The sequence below is a fragment of the Pelophylax lessonae genome (genome assembly GCF_965119305.1).
Source record: "Pelophylax lessonae genome assembly, chromosome: 1".
Lineage (NCBI taxonomy): Eukaryota > Metazoa > Chordata > Amphibia > Anura > Ranidae > Pelophylax > Pelophylax lessonae.
The window spans coordinates 681828987-681851062 of NC_138768.1; the positions used below are offsets into that span (position 1 = coordinate 681828987).

The 22076-nt window shown below is 44.3% G+C and overlaps 1 protein-coding gene across 1 annotated transcript in view; it reads left to right on the plus strand.

The window, feature by feature from the left end:
• Nucleotides 1-22076, plus strand: part of ETFDH (electron transfer flavoprotein dehydrogenase) — an 81700-nt gene that overhangs the window by 47204 nt on the left and 12420 nt on the right. Inside the window, exons 8-11 of the mRNA XM_082270637.1 lie at nucleotides 9448-9588; nucleotides 11506-11649; nucleotides 12926-13094; nucleotides 20409-20591. Coding sequence (XP_082126763.1) covers nucleotides 9448-9588; nucleotides 11506-11649; nucleotides 12926-13094; nucleotides 20409-20591 — 637 coding nt within the window. The remainder of the gene's footprint in view (nucleotides 1-9447; nucleotides 9589-11505; nucleotides 11650-12925; nucleotides 13095-20408; nucleotides 20592-22076) is intronic.

Genomic DNA, 22076 nt, shown 5'->3' on the forward strand with positions numbered 1-22076 from the left:
CAGGGTGGGTTGTTGTTTTTGTTCTCTGATGCAAGGTACTGTTCTGAACCTGGAGGGTCTCTGGTTCTACATTGCTTGGTCACTTACTTTGGTGTATATTACAAATTGTTGTGCTGGGTGGGTTCAAATACATGGGGATTGATGGATATGTGTTGGGGGGGGTTGGTGGTGGAGACTCCCGGAGCGCATGACCGCATATATTTTAATCTGGTACAATGGCCACACTGAAGTTACTCACATGGAATGTTCACAGCCTTGGTGATAAAATTAAGAGGTTGGCAGTGTTCTGTCACCTTTAAAAAACAAAGGGCAGACATAGTGCTGGTAGAGACTCATGTTGGGGGCCGGTTGCAACTTGCCCTCAGATGCCCCTGGATAGGCTGGACTTATCATTCTTCCTTTACCACACACTTGAGGGGTGTTTTCTGTTCTTATCGACAAATCTGTGCATTTCGAGCTCCGGGACTCTCTGGTTGACCCCCCTGGGTGGATATGTTTTCCTCTATGCTTTGATGAACCAATATTTGTAATGGTATATTCTGTACCCCCCCCCCCCCTTTTGTGGTAACGGTCATTATGGCGGAATTTGACTTTATGGCCCATCACCCTGCTGTTCCTGTCATTTGGCTGGGGGATTTTAACACTACCATGAACCCGCAAGTAGACAGGCTTCATAGTAACACGTCCACCCAGTCCACAGTTGCTGTCTCTCGTTTTGCTAAATTGGTGGCTGAATTTAGTTTGATACACTTGGAGGACATTATATCCCAACACTCAGGCCTTCTCGTGCTTTTCCCCCTCGCACCGCTCCTTGTCCGCAATAGACTTTATACTTGTCTCGGAGACCTTGCTTCCTCGGCTGACTGCAGCGGTTTTTGTAGCCAGGTCCCTATCTGATCAAAGCCCATACTGGGCACAACTTAAACTGCAGCAAGAGAAATCACCTGGTACTTGGCAGCTCAACCCTTTTTTGGCTTACGCTGATACTTGTGGAGGAAGGACTTGAGGCCCAGTGGCATTGTTTTTTTACAGAGAACAAACACTCGGCTCCAACTGTGGCAGTCTGGGAGGCATTCAAACTATTCGTGAGGTCCACGCTCACTTCCCATATAGCCAGACTGAAATCCTGAGTCAGAAATGGCTCTGAGACGAGCAGTACAGTGCTTATTCATTTGATGAACAGGAATATATCTTTGATTCCCTCCATCACCAAGGGTAACAGTCTCAAATTACTTACCAGAGTAGTTAAGCAACTCCACCAAGAACATGCCAAACGAAAACTATTCTTCCAAAAACAAAAGGTTTTTGAACATGGGGAGCGTGCAGGGAAGCTTTTGGCATATTTAGTTCACCGGGAGGATAGACCACCAGTAGTTATTACTCTTCGCTCACTCACGGGTGATCCGCTCACAGAGTCCTGATTGGTGGCAGAACAGTTTAGGTCGTTCTTTGGGAATCTGTATACGTCTAGGGCCCCGGCAGAAACTACACTGATGTTCAAGTTTCTTGATAGGGTGCTGATGCTGTAGCTAAATCTTCTAAATCAAAGTCTCCCGGCCTGGACAGTAACCCCGTAGAATTCTTACTCTGTATGCTGAAACGCTCATGCCAAAACTTTTTATCTCTTTTTAATCATATGTTTAAAACGTTTACATTGCCTCCTTCTATGAGAGAAGCCTTGATAGTTTTACTCCCCAAACCTGGAAAGGATCCTAGTAAGCCTGAATCATATTGCCCTATTTCTCTCCTACAAGTAGATATTAAAATTTTAGCCAAACATTTGTCCAACAGATTCAACCAGATGATTCTCTCACTAAACCACGCTGACCAGGCAGGTTTCGTGCCTGGCAAGAATACTTTCAATTTGCAATGGTTATTCATGAATATTCAAGCGCAACACGACAATCTGGGCACTAGGGTGGTTGTAAATTTAGATACGGCTAAAGCGTTTGACTCTATAGAGTGGGGCTATCTGTGGACCTGCCTGGGTAGATACGGGTTTTGACCCAATTTTCTTGAATGGGTGCAGCTTATATCAGACTCCAGTGGCCAGGGAGATGGCTAATGGGTGGGTGTCAGAATGGTTTCCTCTTACCAGAGGGACTCGACAAGGGTGCCCCCTGTCCCCCTTGCTTTATGCGCTGGTGGTTGAACCTCTGGCGATACACACCCAGCAGTCGTTGGGGTATGCAGGGGTGCGCTGATGGAAAAGATCCGTATGTACGGGGACGACACGTTGCTGTACTTAGCGGATCCTGAATCTTCTCTGACAACGGCCCTTACTTTGATAGAGGAATTTGTTTTTTTTTTTTCTGGTCTTAAGATCAATTGGGATAAATCCCAGGTACTTCCAATTGATAGCTTCCCGTCTCCACCTTCCCATGTAACTATGCCATTACAGAGAGTGAGCTGCATTAAATACCTTGGTTCAGATTACCAAATTCCCACCTGATTATATTTTTAATATACAGCCTCTGTTTTCTTTGATTAGAACAAAATTACGCACTTGGGCCAAGTTGCCGATTGGGGTAATGGGCCGCATAAACCTTATCAAGATGGTGCTCCTTCTCATATGACCGGGCTTGGGTCTGAGTCGCAGCAGTCCCTTGGCTGACAGCTCCCCTATTTCACTATGTCTGGTGGGGGTCCCAGGGCAGAGAATGCAGCGGAGATCCCTGGGGTCTCCCCCCCCCGCTATCCCCACTCTGTAAGGATCCTGGGATAGTGTGTCCTGCCCTGGTAGTCTGGAGGAGCCCCAGTGTAGGAGACCCCTAGGTGCATGCCCCACTGTTTGCAGTGTGGGTAGAGTGCAGGGGGTCCCAGTGCAGAGACCAGTGCAGAGTGCACAGCGGAGTCTCCACTTACGCATTTCCTACCTTCAGGAGGAGGTCCCCTTGCAGAGAGTGCAACGTCGCAGAGCGCACAGGGAAGATCCTGGCAGAATGCTGTAGCTGATGGCAGCCATTTTCCCTTAGTCTGGCTGGTCTCCGTTTGGCAGCCATATTTGTGTAGCCCGATGTCACGGGGGCCATTTTCCCTTAGTCCGGGAGACGCTTGGGATGCCGAAGCTCCTCCCCTTCCTCCTCAGTTTCCTCTTTCTGTGCCCAGGACATATTAACAGGGATGGCATTCATGGTGATGCTGGGTCCAAATTTTCGGCGCTCCTCTGATAGGTAGGGTGAGTTCTTGGGGGTCCCTGTTATCTCTCTCTACTGATAGGTACCCTGAGCCTTGGGATCCTTTAGTGGTGCCAAAAAATTGTTTTGTACTTCCTTTCCTTATGGAGCCTCAGGGTTACATCTCCCCCTCATGGAGGTGGCAGATCCCTCGGAACCCAAGCTTCCTATGGTTGCACTGATGGTGGTTCTACAGTCCTTAGTGTCCCGGGTGGAAGTGGCGTGTGGGCAAAGGCCCAGGAGGAAGTGTCCCCTGCCTTTCCCTGCTCAGTCTGTCTCCTCTAATTCTGAGGCCGCCGTGGACGCAGCCCATCCAGGGGGCCTTAATTTAACACCCCCAGTTCCATCCGATAGTGAGGATGATTCCTCCATGGTTGCAGCAGTGAATTAAAAAGTGCTGGTAGACGCACTTATCACTGCAGTGTGTGAGCCTTTCAAAATGGAGGATGCAGCTGATGTAGCAACAGACGTGGCTGTGTCGTTTGGTAAGCATAAGTCATCTCGCACTCCAAAGGTGTTTCCTTATGTGCCTTATTTTGACAGCGGAGGAAAGCGGAGGCTGTGGCATGCAGTATGTTTACTATGGCTGGTTCGACATTGCGGCCAGTCTTTGCCTCAGCCCTGGTGTCTCAGCCCCTAACTGAATGGGCCAAGCTTTTGTGCTAGGGCCTGGGGGGTGAGCAGGTCCCTGCTGCTTATGTTGATTTAGGGGACCAGTTGGTCCATGGGCTGCAGTTTATTTGTGATGCAGCTTTGGATACAGCTCCTGTGCTGTCCAAAATTTCTGTTTCAGTGGTGGTGATTAGGCGTGTGCTGTGGCTTAAGAATTGGTCTGCAGACCAAGCCTCTAAGAAAGCTCTCATTGATCTGCCCTTTCAAGGCGATCGCCTGTTTGGGGCTACCTTGGATGACATCACATTAAGGGTATCACGGAGGGGGAGAGCCTTCCTGCGATAAGATAGGAAAGGGTAGGAGCCTCGTCGCAGATTGGGGCCCCCTGCTCAGCACATAAAAAATTATTTTTAGGCTTTTAGGACAGAGAATAAGGGAAATAGATCTTTCAAATCTTCACCAGAAGGTTCCAAGCATCTTTTTGTCTGGTAAGCCTAGAGCTAGCTTCTCCGTACCCGCAGAAAAGACCCGTTCAGCATGAAGGTCTGCCCTCACCCATTATTGGGGTGAGGGGACATCTTCGCTGGTTTCAGGCCTCGTGGACCTCCTTCATGAGCATCAAAGGGTTCCACTAAATGATTATTTTGGTGTTACCCAGAAAGGGGGACAAAGCTTGTCCTTTTCAGGTCCTGAGTCTCCTTGTGCAGATTTAATCCCTGCAAAGGTTCAGGTAATGTCTGAACTACCTAAGCCCTCCCCCCCCCCCCCCTTTTCCCTGTCCGGGGATCTGATTTACCTAGGTCTGATTCTAATTTTGACCAGGGTGGTCCTTCCTCTGGACAAACTTTAGAAACCACAGGCCGTGATTTACCGGCTGTTGTCATACAGATAGTTCTCTTTCCTATTTTGCATACAAGTTCTGAGTCTGGTGGTATCCACCTTCAAGACAGTTCTTTTTGCACAGTCCTACATGCAGCTTCTTGAGCAGGTTCAGCTCCACAGGAGGATACCGAGGTTCGTGGCGAGATCACAGGTTCCTCTGGCAGACGCCGCAGGCGTCCAAGGGCCACAATAAGGCCAGTATCATCCTCGATTCAGGCTTCTTCCGCAATTACTGGGAGGATTAAAGGGCGAGGATCTTCCAGTCTGGTGGTCAAAAAACTTCCTTTGTGGGCTTCCTCTCAGAGAAGACCAGTTGTCCCAAGGGCTGATCTACCATCCTGCTTTACAGTCGCTGGTTTTAATGCCTTAGCTATTAAAAGCTAGGTACTGAGGGATAGAATTCTGTCTGGATCAGTGATCCCTAGTATGGTGAAGGTGAGGAAGTCCTCTTCCAGCAAGATATACCATCGTACATGGAAGCGTACATTTCTTGGTGTGAGTTGATTGGCGCTCATCCTTGATCCTTTTCTGTGGCTCGGATCTTAACCTTTCTTCAACAGGGCGTTGATCAGAAGTTGGCCTTGAGTACCATCAAGGGCCAGGTGTCTGCCCTGGCAATCGTCTTTCAGCAACCCCTAGCCACGCACTCTTTAGTTGATACCTTCATTCAGGGGGTTTGACATGTGGCTCCACCTGTACGGTGTCTCTTGCCGCAATGGGATTTAAATGTAGTACTTTTGGTTCTCCAGAAACCTCCATTTGAAAATATTCGGGAGATTCCCTTGTCTGTTTTCCCAGAAAGGTGACATTGTTGGTGGCCATTACCTTGACCTGCAGGGTATCAATCCTGTCGCAGTCCCTATTTAGTGGTCCATAGGGATAAAGTGGTTCTTCGTCCCTGTCCATCATTCCTGCCCAAAGTTGTCTCAGACTCCCATTTGAATGAGGACATTGTGTTGCCCTCCTTCTGTCCTAAGCCGACTCATCCCAAGGAATTTGCTTTGCATACCTTGGATGTGGTTCGTGTGATGCGGGTGTATCTGGCAGCTACTAAATCTTTTTGGAGGTCACTCACTTTTTGTTACGGACGAACCAAGAAAAGAGCTGGCCGCTGCTTCGGCTACCATCTCCAGATGGATCAGACAGACGGTAACTCAGGCCTATTCCATTAAAGGTCAGGTTCCACCTTTCCATGTCACGGCGCATTGTACTTGAGCGCTGAGTGCTTCTTGGGCCTTCCGTCATCGGGCATCGATATTGCAAGTTTGAAAGGCGGCCACTTGGTCATCGGTGCATACCTTCACAAAATTCTATTAAGGTAGATACTTTGACATCTGCGGATGCTTCTTTTGGCTACAAAGTTTTGCAGGCTGCTCTTTAAGAGGGTCTGATTCCTCTTGAGGGGTGTTTTTCTTTAAACTTTTATTTTTCAGATGGTGCTCATATGTCCTGGTTAAGCGCTCTTATGTTTAGCCTTGGGTTATTTTCCCCACCCCTCATTTTGCTTTTGTCACTGCTTTTGGATATCCCAGTAGTTCTGATTTATGGAGCACTGTGTCCTTCGAGGAACGAAAGAGAAAATGGGATTTTTGTACTTACCGTAAAATCAATTTCTCTGAATTCATCGACGGACACAGCACCTACCCCTCTATGGAGTTCTGATACTTCTAATACTGCTTTCTACTAAACTGATTACAGAGCACGCAGAGGGGGGTTATATACCAAGCTGAGGACAGCCCATGGGCATAGCCAGTTGTTCTGCCTAGTCCTACTCCTGGAGGAGGCAATATACACCAGTAGTTATGATTTATGGAGCACTGTGATTGATTTATGGAGCACTGGGTCCGTCAAACCAGGACTTCCTGGGAACAGACGTGCTGTGAGTAGGCTCCTAGCCTACTCACAGCACGTCTGTTCCCAGGAAGTCCTGTTACCACGATCTGTCTGCCGTTTCCAGCCCCCACTGCTTAAGTGCAAAAGAATGTGAGTTCATTTGTCTGTATGATTTCTCAATAAAAGCATTTAAAACTGAGAGCATTAGATCCTATCTCCCCTTTATTATTCTGCTGAGTCCTGCTGTGATTTCCATCGCACTCGGAGGGCAGTTAAAGTGGAAGGAGTGGAGCAAAAAGGCTGCTGATCTAAACTAAGTCTATCCTTGAGGTGAGCTGCTATCTTGGCACCAGTGGCGTAGCGTGGGGGGTGCTGGGGGGGAGAGCCGCACCGGGCGCAAAATCTGGGGGGGCGCAGTGTCATGCTGCCATTTAGGAGCCTGCTCAGCCATCCTGAACAAGCCCCTGCATGGATGGCGGGACTTGGGAGGCAGGAGGCTGATATTAAAGCCAGTACAGCTCCGGAATGGAGGGCGGGACTTTAAGTTAACTCGCATGTGATTGGTTGCTAGCAACCAATCACAAGCTGATTACCTGGAAAAGTTGTGCAGATCCCGCCCTCCTTCCAGAGCTGTCCTGCTTCTGATGTCAGCTTCATGCTTGCTGCCATCCATGCGGCGCTGTCCACTCCACTGCTGTCCCCTCTGTGAGTAATGTGGATTGTGGAGGAAGCTGAGGGTGCTGTGAAGGTGGAGATGAGGACAGGGAGCTGAGGATGGGGGGGAGCTGAGGACAGGAATCTGAAGATGGGGGATGTGGGGGAGGGCTGACGACAGGAATCTTAAAATGGGGGATGGGGGGGTGGGCTGAAGACTGGAATCTGAAGATGGGGGATGGGGGGTGGGCTGAGGACAGGAATCTGAAGATGGGGGATGGGGGGGAGGGCTGAGGACAGGAATCTGAAGATGGGGTAAAGCTGAGGACAGGAATGTAAAGGGGTAGTGGGGGGTCAGGAATGTAAAGGGGTAGTGGGGGGTCAGGAATGTAAAGGGGTAGTGGGGGGTCAGGAATGTAAAGGGGTAGTGGGGGGTCAGGAATGTAAAGGGGTAGTGGGGTGAGGACAGGAATGTAAAGGGGTACTGGGGTGAGGACAGGAATGTAAAGGGGTGGGGAGGGGTGAGGACAGGAATGTAAAGGGGTGAGGGGATGAGGACAGGAATGTAAAGGGGTGGTGAGGACAGGAATGTAAAGGGGTACTGGGGATGAGGACAGGAATGTAAAGGGGTAGTTGGGGACAGGAATGTAAAGGGGCAGTGGGGGACAGGAATGTAAAGGGGCAGTGGGGGACAGGAATGTAAAGGGGCAGTGGGGGACAGGAATGTAAAGGGGCAGTGGGGGACAGGAATGTTAAGGGGTAGTGGGGGTCAGGAATGTAAAGGGGTAGTTGGGGGTCAGGAATGTAAAGGGGTAGTTGGGAACAGGAATGTAAAGGGGTAGTGGGGGTCAGGAATGTAAAGGGGTAGTGGGGGTCAGGAATGTAAAGGGGTAGTGGGGGACAGGAATGTAAAGGGGTAGTGGGGGACAGGAATGTAAAGGGGTAGTGGGGGACAGGAATGTAAAGGGGTGGGCGGGTGGTGAGGACAGGAATGTAAAGGGGTACTGGGGATGAGGACAGGAATGTAAAGGGGTACTGGGGATGAGGACAGGAATGTAAAGGAGTGGGGGCGAGGACAGGAATGTAAAGGCGGAAGGGAGGTTATATAAAGGGGGCTAAGGACAGGAATGCAGAGGGGGCTGAGGACAGAAATGTGAAGGAGGAGGGGCATGATATAAAGGGGCATAAGGATAGGAATGTAAAGGGGGGGGGTGATGACAGTAATGTGAAGGGGGGGGTTTTGATGTGCAGGGGGGACTGAGAACACTATTGTAATGACAGTATTGTGATGTGAAGGATATGAGGCTAGCTTTATAACATTGCTACCTGTGTTCTGCATGAAGGCAGCCTATTCATTTCATTTTGTGTAATTGTCAGTATAGTAATCAGGTAGGTCAGTGTAGGAATAAGGTAGGTCTGTTTAGTGATCAGCTAGGTCAGTGTAGTGGTCTAGTAGATTTGTGTAGAGGGCGCAAATTACTTACCTTGCCCCGGGCGCTGACAACCCACGCTACGCCACTGTTTGGCACCAGTCACCAGGAGCACATGTGTGGAGCACTGTGGCACTTTAATTACAGAACACAGATGAAGATTAAGATCTGTCTGAATTGATTTTTAGTTATTTATTCACTGATTCTTGAGTTTTATATTCACCTGATTACTGATATTGGGACTTTTTTGCACTTTATTGCACCTATTATCTGCATTGATTTGCTTTTAATAAGTTTAATATTGTTTATTCTGAATATGCACAATTTTTATAAATTTTTACTTGGCGCAGCAATATTTATGTATTTATAAGTATGTGGGTGTACTCCTGTGACCCAGATTCGGGCAACAGTGGGCTCAAGTTCACTGTCGGCTGATGTCACAGAGCCAGTGCAGGCTCTGCAGGGATCACGACAATGTCAGGATCAGCCCAGATGCCTGACTGGCAGCTGGCTCATCCTCCCAGTGCACTGCAAAGAGCCTAAGCTCCCACACCCTTCCCCCTTCAGTGAGCGCTGAAGGGGCAGAGAACAAAATTGGTGACTGACCATCACTTTTGAGCAATCGGCTGTCTTTGATCGCTCAAGTCTCAGTGTAGAGCTGGCGGGGGACAGCTGCAGCATTAGATGAGTATGGATGTTTGTTTTTTTTTACATTCCCTCACTTCCCTTTTAACTTTACAATACACATTTATGGCAAGTGAGGTGCAGACATACTGTAGCTGTGCAATAAGAGTTTAATAATCAAGAATTCTTAAAAGAAATATCCAATGCTAATCTGAGTGTTTTCTTGTGATGTTCAGCTGTGGATTATTGATGAGAAGAAATGGCAACCTGGTCTTGTTGAACACACAGTGGGCTGGCCTTTGGACAGACACACATATGGCGGATCATTCCTTTATCATCTGAACGAGGGGGAACCACTTGTTGCACTTGGGTTTGTGGTAGGCATGCTTATTTTCCTTTAAAAAAAAAAAAACCAGGCTTGTAGTATTTTGTCTAAAAACACTGTATTTTTAATTTGTTTGCAGGCTCTATACATTATATATTATACCTGAACATTGAAATCTCAGGGACATCCCTATCCAGTTTAACTCACACATTCTGAAGTGTTAGCAAATTATAACTGGCTAGGGGTATTTGCAGCAGGTAGAATACACTGGTATAGTCAAATCTATAATAAAGTGGAATTCCAGGCTAATGCCTAAATCTGCTGTGAAAGGAAGATGTTTATACTTCTCTGTTCTCTGGGCACTCCAGTCAAGTCATGTGATTGGTGGCTTCAAGGGATAGGAGGAACAGCCGACAATGGATGCCATATAGCAAGCCTGTGGGTGACATCACTGCCCAGGCATTCCAGCCAATTTTCGGTGTTCTCTGCTCTCCCCTAAAGCTGGCTGCTGAGGAGATCACATAACCGGACTGGAGCACCTTCAGAATAGGTAAGTAGAAGCATCTTCTTTTCACAGAGTAGTTGGAATAGGATTTAGAAGAGGGTGTAAGCAGCTTTAAGCACAGTTAAGCAATAGCCTGGAATTCCACTTTAAGGAGCTATTGAATCAAAAGGTAATTGGCAATTGCAGCACTGTCAAGGTTTCTTGCTTTGACTTTGCAGTGATATGGAGATGAAACCACATTTTTGTGTTTGGATAAAATAAAAAAAAATAAAAAAGGTTTTCAATTCTTTATTATGCAGTGCTTTTACCTTTTCCATATGCACAGTAATTTTCTAACGCGATCAGGCATATCTGAATTAAAGTCTTGCTTGGAATCATGTTCAAAAGAGCTGGGGCTTTTGTAGCGAAAGAGATTTACAAAAATGAATTTTACACCATATCCTTGGTTTATCATTAGAATAATATAATGTTTGCTTCAAGTGTAAGTGGAGGCAAACAATAAGACAGATAAACTATCAAAATGAAACTACAATTTTTCATTGTTTTCTAATCAGCCAAGCACTACACCTAGATCAAGACTATTCACTTTTCACTACTTAAGGCAAAGCAATAGAGCTTGGTCAGGACTGATTGGATAGAAGCACCCGTCGGTTCACTAATGCTGTCAACTCTGTGCTCTCTCCTCTAATTGGCAGACTTAAGCGGAACTTAACTCTCTTTAACAAAATGTATTAGTTTGTTCCTACTTTCCCTTACACAAATGCTATAAATAGTCTCTTATTTTTTTTTTTTTTTTTTTACCATGCTGTGGAACACTAAAGTGTCAATCCACCAGAATCTGGTGACATTTATGTGCACACACTGGAATCCGCTGCCAGGTCTCTGCCAGTTCCCAAATGCCTGGAAGAGACCGGTAGTGCATCTGTGCATGCACTGTTTAAAAAGGTAATTTAAGAGTGCTTAAGTTTTGATTTAAATTCAGGTTTCTAGGGGGACATTGGTGGAGGGGTGAAGCCAGGAGTGCCAGCCAGGGGAACCTGAAAATAGGAGGTTTAGGCCATGCTGTGCATTTTAATTGCATAGAAAGTGTAAGGATAAACCTGTGTTGTTCAAAAAAAAAAAGAGCATTTACAATCAAGTCAACCCTTTCTTTAAGCGATATGGAGGATACCAATAATGACCTTCTTTTGAATATGCTAGTTACACAAACACTGGCTTCAAGACACTGGCTTGAGTCACTGACCTGGAACAAGTATAAATATCAGTAAAGTAAGTGTGAAGTTTGTGCCCTGAGATAATGACTTCAAGTATTGAAGTCGGAGCATTGGCATGACCACGGGGGAATTTGCAGCCACCATGTTTCTCTTAGAAAAGTTTTCCTGGATTAAAGGAGTCTGTTACATCTGTCAATGCTTGCATTGTGCTTTTGCTAAAATTTGAGTCCTGTGTAATACTTTTTTTCAGGTTGGTCTAGATTATCAGAATCCATATTTGAACCCCTTCAGAGAATTTCAAAGATGGAAACATCACCCCAGTGTGACCCCTACTCTGGAAGGTGGAACAAGAATTGCTTATGGAGCACGAGCTCTAAATGAAGGTGGATTCCAGGTAACTTCACTCTTTCCTGTGTGGAGGAACCATTGGTGGGAGGAGGGGAGGCAAAAAAAACTTTTATAAAGGTTGGTATTTGTGCAGCTTTCTGGGGAAGGTGGATTCCATTGGCAAACACAGAGGGTGCAGAAACACTGTAAGTAACTGGTTTTGATAGGCATTGAGGGGTTGTCGATTTGATTGTAGCAGGACAGGAAAGTGCCCTGTTTTCAGGTTTCACGTCCTGCAGTAAATGCATAGTTTCATGCTACTGGGCTAAAAAAAAAAACAAACTCACTTTTACTAGTGTTTTGAGCATTATTTTTTTTTTTTCAGCCTGTAAAATCACCTCTATGTAAGCCTATGTATTCATGCACACATAGGCGTTTACAGGTGTATTAGGAGAGGAGGATTTACAGGTTTGAAAAAAAACCCCAAAGGTGCTTGTAAGAGAGGAACCGAAGAGCAGAAAACAGTGTGCCTAAACAGTAGACTGTAAATGCGTTCCAAAGGCCAGAATACATTATTATTCTGGTCAATGGAATCCATTGCACTCAAACACTTGAGGCTTCTAAATGCATGTGCAATATGCTTTTTTTTCAGCTTTTCCTCTGCTAGGAGTTCTGGCGTTCAGAGGGGCTAAAGCTGACACCCTGTGTGCATCAGGCCTAACTATAACCGGCTCCCTAATTAAAGTGCAGGAGCCCTCACTATACAATTTCTGGCTTCCTGCAGCCTCTCCGCTCTTCCTTGTATGTTGGAGGGCAAGCAGCTCAGGCCTATATTTCTGATTTTTTTAGTTGGAAAAAACATCTCCCCGATCCCAGAAATCTGCAAGTTATACTTTATAAATAACTGTATGCTGCCAATGTGCAAACATATTTTACTCTTAAAGAGAAATGATGGTCCATCTCTCCAAAAACCATAAATGCCCAAAAATGCTTACTTAGTTTCATCTCCGCAGTCATTAAAGGGTATGTGCACTTATTGTCTACTTATTAAATGTACAATAAAGTATTGTCCGATATGGGAAATATATACTGCAATAAATTCTTTCCAGACATTGAAATGACCACTAGAGGGAACATTAACAAAACTGTTTTGTTGACTACAGTATTTAAATTCTGGAACAACCAGTAGATGTCAGGTTCAGAATTACTTTGCCATAAAGGTACAATAATAATTGAAAACGGCACTTTTCTGAAAATAAACTGTAGTTTCCACTTAAGACATTCAAAGCTAATGAGAAAAATAAACTGTAATTTTCAAGCACATGTCTGCTTTTTATTTCTAGTCTTTGCCAAAGCTGACATTCCCTGGTGGTGTGTTGGTTGGTTGCAGTCCTGGGTTCATGAATGTACCGAAGATTAAAGGTACTCATACAGCAATGAAGAGTGGTATGCTGGCTGCAGAATCCATTTTTAAACATCTGACAGATGAAAATCTCCAGTCGAGTACTCAAGGTTTGAAAATTCCTATACTTTTTAACTGTTTGTTCCATTCTTTTCCAGTTTATTTAGTACTGGTCCTTACCTAATCTTCACCAAAGTCAAGCACAATGTTAAAGCTGATCTCCAGCTTTACTTGCAGTTTAAATAGTTCATTTGGGCCAGCTATTTCCCTCATAACGTGCGGTCAATGGGTGTGTAGCCAAGGCTGCATACAGCACTGTGTTCCAAATGTGAGAGAAGGCCTTCCCGTCTCACACCCGGAACAAAATAGCAGCAGTCTGAGCAGCACTCAGCAGTTCATTGGCAGCTTTGTATTCTATCAATCACTACAAAGCTTTCTTTGATTGGCTGAGTCAGAGATTGTGACATCAGTCTGTCTCAGCCAGAGGAGGCTTTGTATTCAGCTACATACAGTTTAATACAGCATGTCCAGCAGCTGCACATGTTAGTGAGGGAAAAAGTTTGTTTGGGCCAGCCTTAAAGATTCCTTTAAGTAGGGTTTTTTAAAGAACTCCTCTTCAACTACTTATCTTACAGTACTTGTTGCAACTGTTAGTTGAAACACTTTGATTTGTAACAAGCACAACAGGACTTTATTTACTCATTACAGGTACTTGTATGGCTCTTACAATTTATGCAGCAATATATATATATATAGTACATTCACATCAGTCCCTGCCCTCAAGGAGCTTACAGTCTAAGGTCTCTAACTCACATTCATACGTACACATACTAGGATCAATTTAGACAGGAGCCAATTACCCTACCAGCATGTCTTTGGTGTGTGGGAGGAAACCGGAGTACCCTGGAGGAAACCCACTTAGGCACAGGGAGAAAATGCGAACTCCAGGCAGGTAGTCCATAGGTTGAACTGGATGGACTAATGTCTTTTTTCAACCTCACTAACTATGTAGTGCTGTGGTTGGGATTCAAATGGACGACCCTAGTGCTGTTAGGCAGAAGTGCTAATCACTTAGCCACTGTGCTGCCCAATATTCTTTAATGCAAAAACCGTGTAGTGCTGTTAACTGTTTACTATATGGACTAATATGTGCTTTGCATTTGTTTAATTGGTAAAATGTTTTAAAAACCTTAATTTGTTCAAAAGGAATGTCTATGGTTAGTTACAGGCTGAACAGAATGAAGAGGTTAGGCAGACAGAAAAATAAGGGCTTCAGGACCTGTAGGAGATCATTTGCCAGCTACTGTTCATTCACATGCTGAAGGCTGAGATCATTTGCTATACAGTAATCCCCCGCTCCATCGCGGTTCAGTTTTTGCGGTCCCGGTAATTCGCGGGTTTTTTTTTTGTAATGTTATTTTACTATATAAATCATTAAAAATGAAATATTTTTGTGTTTTCCATAGCTCTTGCTATGTCTCTTAGTATCTTTTATGTGTTTAAATGAGTTTCTATTGTTTTAAAAGTGTGTTTAAAGACCTTAAAATGCTTTTACACGTAATTTTAGACAGTAAAATAAACATGCCTACAATGCATTTTAATAGGGTTTTTCTATTTCGCGGAATTTCACTTTTCGCGGCTGGGTCCAGAACGTAACCCCCACAATGGAGGGGGGTTTACTGTATACGCTTTATTACCAAAAGTATAGGAACGCCTGCCTTTAACCCGCACATGAACTTTATTGGCATTCCTGTCTTAGTCCGTAGGGGTCAATATTGCGTTGGCCCACCCTTTACAGCTATAACTGGAGAAAGTCCAGAGAAGGGCAACAAAAATGATTAGGGGAATGGAGGACATCAGCTATGAGGATAGGCTACAAGCACTGAACCTATTCTCTCTGGAGAAGAGACGATTGAGGGGGGATATGATATCAATGTACAAATACTGTACTGGCGACCCTAGCATAAGGAACAAACTATTCAGAGAAAGGAGATACAATAAGACACGTGGCCACTCACTAAAACTAGGGGAAAGGCGGTTTAACCTTAAAGTGTGTAAGGGGTTCTTCACTGTAAGAGCGGTAAGGATGTGGAATTCTCTTCCACAAGCAGTCGTATCAGCAGGAAACCTTGATAGTTTCAAAAAACTAGTAGATGGGCACCTTAGAGACAACAACATACAGGGGTATACGATGCACAGTTAAAAGCAAACACACACACACACATCATAGGTTGAACTGGATGGACTGATGTCTTTTTTCAACCTCACTAACTATGTAACAGCTTAAACTCTTCTGGGAAGACTGTCCACAAGGTTTAGGAGTGTGTCTATGGGAATGTTTGACCCTTCTTCCAGAAGCACATTTGTGAAGTCAGGCACTGATGTTCGAGAGGTTGTCTGGCTTGCAGTCTGCATTCGAATTCATCCCAAAGGTGTTCTATTGAGTTGGGGTCAGGACTGTGCAGGCCAGTCAAGTTCCTCCACCCCAAACTCGCTCATCCATGTCCATGGAGTTTGTTTTTGTGCACCGTTCCAAATAATTTGGTGGAAGGGGAATTATGGCATGGAGTTGTTTTTTAGGGGTTGGGCTTGGCCCCTTACTTCCATTGAAGAGAACTCTCAGTCCCGATTTACACTATCGCGATGCGGGAACGCTGCGAATATACTGTGTGTTCCCGCATCGCATCCGCAGCACAGGCAGTTCACACTGCCATATGCAATACACTGGGCGTGTCAATTCAAAGTTAACGACACCCCCACATCAGATCGCATATCGCAGTGCAATCTGACAGTTCGCACAGGAATCGGATCGCACTGGTGTGAACCACCATGCGATCGGATTCTGCTATGGACCAAAAAAAGGGTCCTGTGCGTGTTCACTGCGATTGCAGTGCGAATTCAGCCAATACAAACTGTATGGCTGAACTCGCACCGCACAGACATCGCATGTGATTTTAGGAGCAGTGCGCTCTGAATCGTATGCGATGTCTGTGATCGCAATAGTGTGAACCGGCAATTAAGGGGTCAGCATACAAAGACAATTTCATGCTCCCAACTTGTGGGGACAGTTTGGGGTTGTCCCTTCCTGCTACATAGTTTGAAAAAAAGACCATATAGTTCAACCAATAAAAGAGAAAAAAAAAAAATCATACAATCCCATATACACAGTCCTATAGCCACAGTGAATCCAGAGGAATGTGAAAAACCCCAGTAAAGCATGATCCAATTTGCTAGAGCAGGGGAAAACATTTATTCCTTATTCCTCCGAGAGGCAATCCAATATTCCCTGGATCAACTTTTCCTATAAAGGTTTGTACCTAGTTTTATTATATACATTTAGGAAAGAATCCAGGCCTTTTTTTAACGCAATCTACTGAGCTGGCCAGAACCAGGTCTTGAAGGAGTCTATTCCACATTTTCACAGCTCTTACTGTGAAGAATCCTTTCCGTATTTGGAGATTAAACTCTTTTTTTTTTTTTTTTTTCCTCCAAAAGTAAAGAGAGCCCCCTTGTCCTCTGTGATAACCTTTAACCACTTCCCGCGAATCAATGTAGCCCTACGTCGACTCAGAGAAGTGGTTGTACCGGGGTGATGCCTGCAGCTGATAAGGCATTATCCCGGTACCATTTTTTAGAGCCGGCGGTTGACTTTCAGGTGATAATGGCCAATGTGGCTGAGGAGCTGGTTGGCCTTTATCCCAGCGATGCCCCCCCAACCCCCCCACCGCCTCCTTCCACGGCTCTGCCCGGTCTCCCGTCCCACCGGGAGACCCAAGCAAGTTGGAGTCCCGTTCAAAGCCAAACTCTGCTTTGGTCGGGTTTCAGATCTAGTAGACCTGAAGCAGTGTGATGACGTCATGTCCGGGTTGATCGGCGGCTAAAGGTGCCGAATTTGGAAAACTGTCAGTATTCAAAAATGCAGATTTTTGTCGTTTTGAATATATTGAAGTGCAATGGAGGGGTCTGGGGTCTTTTTGATCCCTGATCCCTCCATAAAGAGTACCTGTTGCTGCCTATTACTGTCACAAGGGATTTTTACATTGCTTGTGACAGCAATAAAAGTGATCAGATTTTTTATAATTTTTTATTTTTTAAACTGCTAAAATTAAACAATTTAATAAAATAAATAGAAAAAAAACATTGTTAAAGCACCCCCGTCGCCGTGAGCTCGCGCACGTAAGAAAATGCATACGTAAGTCACGCCTGCAAATCAAAGCGCTGTTCAAACCACAAATGTGAGGTACCAACGCGATCACCAGAGCGAGAGCAATAATTCTAAAAAAGAGCTATTCTGTAACTCTAAACTGATAACCATTAAAAAATTTTAAAGCGTCGCATATGGAGATTTTTATGTACTGTTGTTTGTCACCATTCCGTGGGTGTGCACAATTTTAAACCGTAACATGTTAGGTATCTATTTACTCGGCATGACATCATCTTGCACAATATACAAAAAAATGTGGCGACTTTACTGTTTAGTTTTTTTTTAAATGCAGTGAAATTAATTTTTTCCCAAAAAAATGGCGTTTGAAAGACAGCTGCGCAAATACCGCCTGACAAAAAGTATTGCAACGACCGCCATTTTTTTTTCCCAGAGTCTTTGCTAAAAATTATATATATATATATATATATATATATATATATATATATATATATATATATATATATATATATATATATATATATATATATATATATATATATATATATAATGTGTGTGTGTGTGTATGTATATGTAATTTTCTAGCTAAAAATACAGATTTTAACTTGTAAGCAACATGTGTCAGAAATGGGCACATGTCCAGAAGTGGTTAAAGTGAATAACTCAATACCAAGTTCACTATATGGACCCCTTATGTATTTATACATGTTGATTATATCCCCCCTTAATCTCCTCTTCTCAAGAGAGAATAAAATCAGTTCCTCTAATTTTATCCTCATAGCTGAGCTCCTCCCATGCCTCTTATCAGTTTCGTTGCCCTTCTCTGCACTTTCTCCAGTTCCCAGGTATCTATTTTTGAAAACTAGTGCCCAAAACTGAACTGCATATTCCGGATGAGGTCTTACACTAATGAAATGTACAGGGGCAAAATTAAATTAGATCTTTCTCTCTCTGGAGTCCATACCTTTCTTAATACAAAGGGTTTTGCTTGCTTTGGAAAACCACAGCTTGGCATTGCATGCTATGAAGCCTATGATATACCAAAACCCCCAAATCCTTCTCCACCGTTGATTCACCCAGTTGTACTCCCTCTAGTATGTATGATGCATGCATATTCTTAGACCCCCAAGTGCATAACTTTACATTTTTCAACATTAAACCTCATTCACCACCTAGTTACCCAATTAAACAGTCCATTGAGGTTGGCTTGTGAGTTGCAGTGCATAGCTTGTTGTCATCTACAAAGACTGAAATGGTACTTTTTAATCCCATACCCGATATCATTTATAAAGTTCTTAAAAAGTAAGGGTCCCAACACTGAACCTTGTTTATAGACCATTCAGCGTAAGAATCCTTAACCATTACTCTTTTAGCCAGTTTTCTATCTATTTACAAACTGATCTTTCCAAGCCTGTAGACATACACATTAGCCGTGTGTGGGGAACTGTCAAACACTTTTGAAAAATCTAAGTAAACTATGTCCACAGCCACCCCTCTAACCAAGGTTTTACTCACCACCTCATTTAAAAAAAAAAAAAATTGTCTTTTTTTTTTTTTTTTTATAACTTCTGTCTTTCATGAATCCATACTATCTGTTGCTTAACCACTTCCCACTCTGACATAGCACATCTTCGATCCCGGTAAAAAGAGCCTATGACGTAGTAGGCTCTTTGCCATGTGATCAGCTGTCTCCAATCACAGCTGGTCACATAGTAAATAGGAAGTGCAGTTGATTGGCTTTCCTCAGTTCGTGCCTGTCGGGCACGAGTAGAGGAGAGCCGATCGGCGGCTCTCCTGACGGGGGGTGTCTGTGCTGGTAATTAGAGCATTGATTACCAGTGCAGACCCTTGGGGGGATGCCACTAGAGCCACCAGGGATTGCCCACCCATGGCCACCAGGGATGCCAATCAGGGCTCAGGGACCCTTTCAGTGCCCTCCTCATCAGAGCTGCCCATGATTGCATCTATCAGTGCCGCCCACCAGTGCTCATTATTGCCCATCAGTGCCACCTGTCAGTGCCCACCAATGCTGCATATCAGTGCTACATCATCAGTGCCTGTCAGTGCAGCCTCATTAGTGCAGGAAAAAACGTATCTATTTACAAAGTTTTATAACCTAAACAAAAAAACTTTTTTTTTTTTTTTTTTTTTCAAGCTTTTCGGTTTTTTGTTTGTGTAGCAAAAAAGAAAAAAACCTTGCGGTGATCAAATACCACCAAAAGAAAGCTCTATTTGTTGGGGAAAAAATGACATTTTGGTTTAGGTACAGTGTTGCATGACTGCGCAATTGTCATTCAAAATGCAACAGCGCTAAAAGCTGAAAATTGGCCTGGGCATGAAGGGGGTGCAAGTGCCCTGTATTGAAGTGGTTAAACATTTTTTTTTTCCAGCAGGAACTCCTCTGTGGTCTTTAAACTCTCCAGTATTTTCCCGACTATAGAAGTTTGTATACACAGAGCTGAAGAAAGTATTTAATTTGCCTGTACCAAGATGACTGCACACCAATGCATTAAGCAAAGTCCATAAAGACAAAGATGAGTGAGTTTGGGGTGGAGGAACTTGACTGGCCTGCACAGAGTCCTGACCTCAACCCGATAGAACACCTTTGGGATGAATTTGAGCGCAGACTGTGAGCCAGTCCTTCAACATCAGTGCCTGACCTCACAAATGTGCTTCTGGAAGAATGGTCAAACATCCCCATAGACATACTCCTAAACCTTGTGGACAGAAGAGTTGACGCTGGTATAGCTACAAAGGGTGGGCCAACTCAATATTGACCCCTACGGACTAAGAGTGGCACACCATTAAAATTCATATGTGTAAAGGCAGGCATCCCAATACTTTTGGTAATATAGTGTAGGTTTAACAGGCTTATCTGACTACCGGAATTTGAGTTGTGTATACTCCTGTTGCTTTGGACATTATATTTATAGTATATATTGTCAGTGGGTACATATAGCTCCCAACACCGAGTCCTGTCCTTTTGTTCATGGGGCTCATTTTTTCAAAGTAATGCAGTTTAACTTTTGCCTTCTATAAAACTCACTCTGTCACCAATGCAGGTTTAGGATTAGAGTAAATTATACTGTTACTGGGTTTTTTTTTTTGCAGAAAAGTATGAATGGACTTCCCCCCATATGACAGCTGTAGAGGGCCTTTGATCATTTTTAAGTCTATAACTTAACTAATAAAAATGCATTTGTAAGGCTGTGCTACAAAATCTAGAAACAGCTGTGTATTTGCTTTTATTGTTGTGATATAGGGCTCAGTGTTCCAGAGTATGAGGAGAACCTAAGGAAGTCATGGATCTGGAAGGAGCTGTACTCAGTGCGAAATATTAGACCTTCCTGCCACACCGTTTTTGGATTGTATGGAGGCATGGTCTACACTGGCATTTTCTACTGGATATTTAGAGGGAAAGAGCCTTGGACGCTTAAACATAAAGGTAACTTGTGTAAAATTATCTAGGGTTTTTTTTTTTGTTTTTTTTTTGTGTTTTTTTTTATAAGTTTTTACCTGTCATACTTAAAATGGCTGGGCTTCTGTCCTCTTTTTAAAAATGCTAGTTACTTGACTTTTGCTGATCCACTAGCTTTTTATACTTTCTGAATTGTTGATGCTCAACAAATATGCAGATCAGTAAAGTCAGAGAAGGGTCCACTGTCTTCAGGTTATTGTTCTGGATCAGTGGCTTTAGTTATTAAAGGTGAAGGATTAGCAGCAAAGCCAAAGGTAGCAACCTCAGAAGGAGAATTCTGTGATGGCAGCCTCCATATTTTGCTCATATAGTCTACATTATCAAACCTCACTTCAGATAGCTTAAAGTGTAAGTCCACCCTAGCACTAATATCCCTGCATCTACAGACATCCACAATACAACACTAACCTATCTAGTTCTTTAAAGAAAAATATCGGTACACCTACCTTTTTTTGAAGTTCCGATCCGGTTTCCAGCGGCGGAACCTTTGCTGAGGACACGGCTGACAAAGGCTGTGAAATAATGGGGAGGGACATCACCCATAGACTTACTATGAGGCTTCCAATGTTGGCTGTGTCCTCTGCACCTGCCTCCACAGCAAAGCCGCGGCTGACAGGTCAGCATGGGATCGGGTCGGATCGCCTTCAAAAAAGGCATTTATACTGATTTCTTCTTTACAGGGCTAGCTAGGTTTTTTTAGATCGTGGATGTATGTAGATGCAGGGATTTTTCATGTTAAAGCAGAATTTACTGCATGTGCTTCCTTATCCTTTGCTGTGCCAGAATTGGATATTCCTGGCCTTTTTTTTTTTCTCCTTACCTTTTGTAGAGAGGATTATATACTCACCTTTCCATCAACTTCCTCCCTCCTGAGCCGCGGCTCGCCCCGGCACTTCCTGTCCCGCAATACGTCCTGGGAGCTCTTACTCGTCGCTCCCAGGATGCAATGTGCAGTGACGTAGGCAGCCGGCCGTTCTTCTCATCGCATTAATTCCAAACAGGAAATGACGCGATGTTAGCTTCCGGGAGGCGGAGGATGGCTTTATAGGGGCGGTGTTGTGACAGAATGCTATACCCGCTCAGACCCTCGTCACTTCCGCCCCGGTGCGCATGCGCACAAGGCATTCTGGAGGTCCGATGAAAAGCTGAGAAGAGGCGGGGCTGAGGCGTCATCGAGTTCTTACAGGGGGCGGGGAGGATTAGTAGACCTGAGAGGAGGCGGTACACATGAGAGGAGGCGGTACGGATGCAAAGATCATCGAGTTCTTACAGGGGGCGGGGCGGGGAGGATTAGGAGACTTGCGGCCGTGTAATAAATGTATTAAAAGTAGTTCCTTCGGTACTGTATACTAAATAATAAAATAATGAATATTAGTATTATTTAGTATACAGTACCGAAGGAACTACTTTTCTCTATCGCTCATTGACAGACGTAGTCTTCTTGATTCTCAA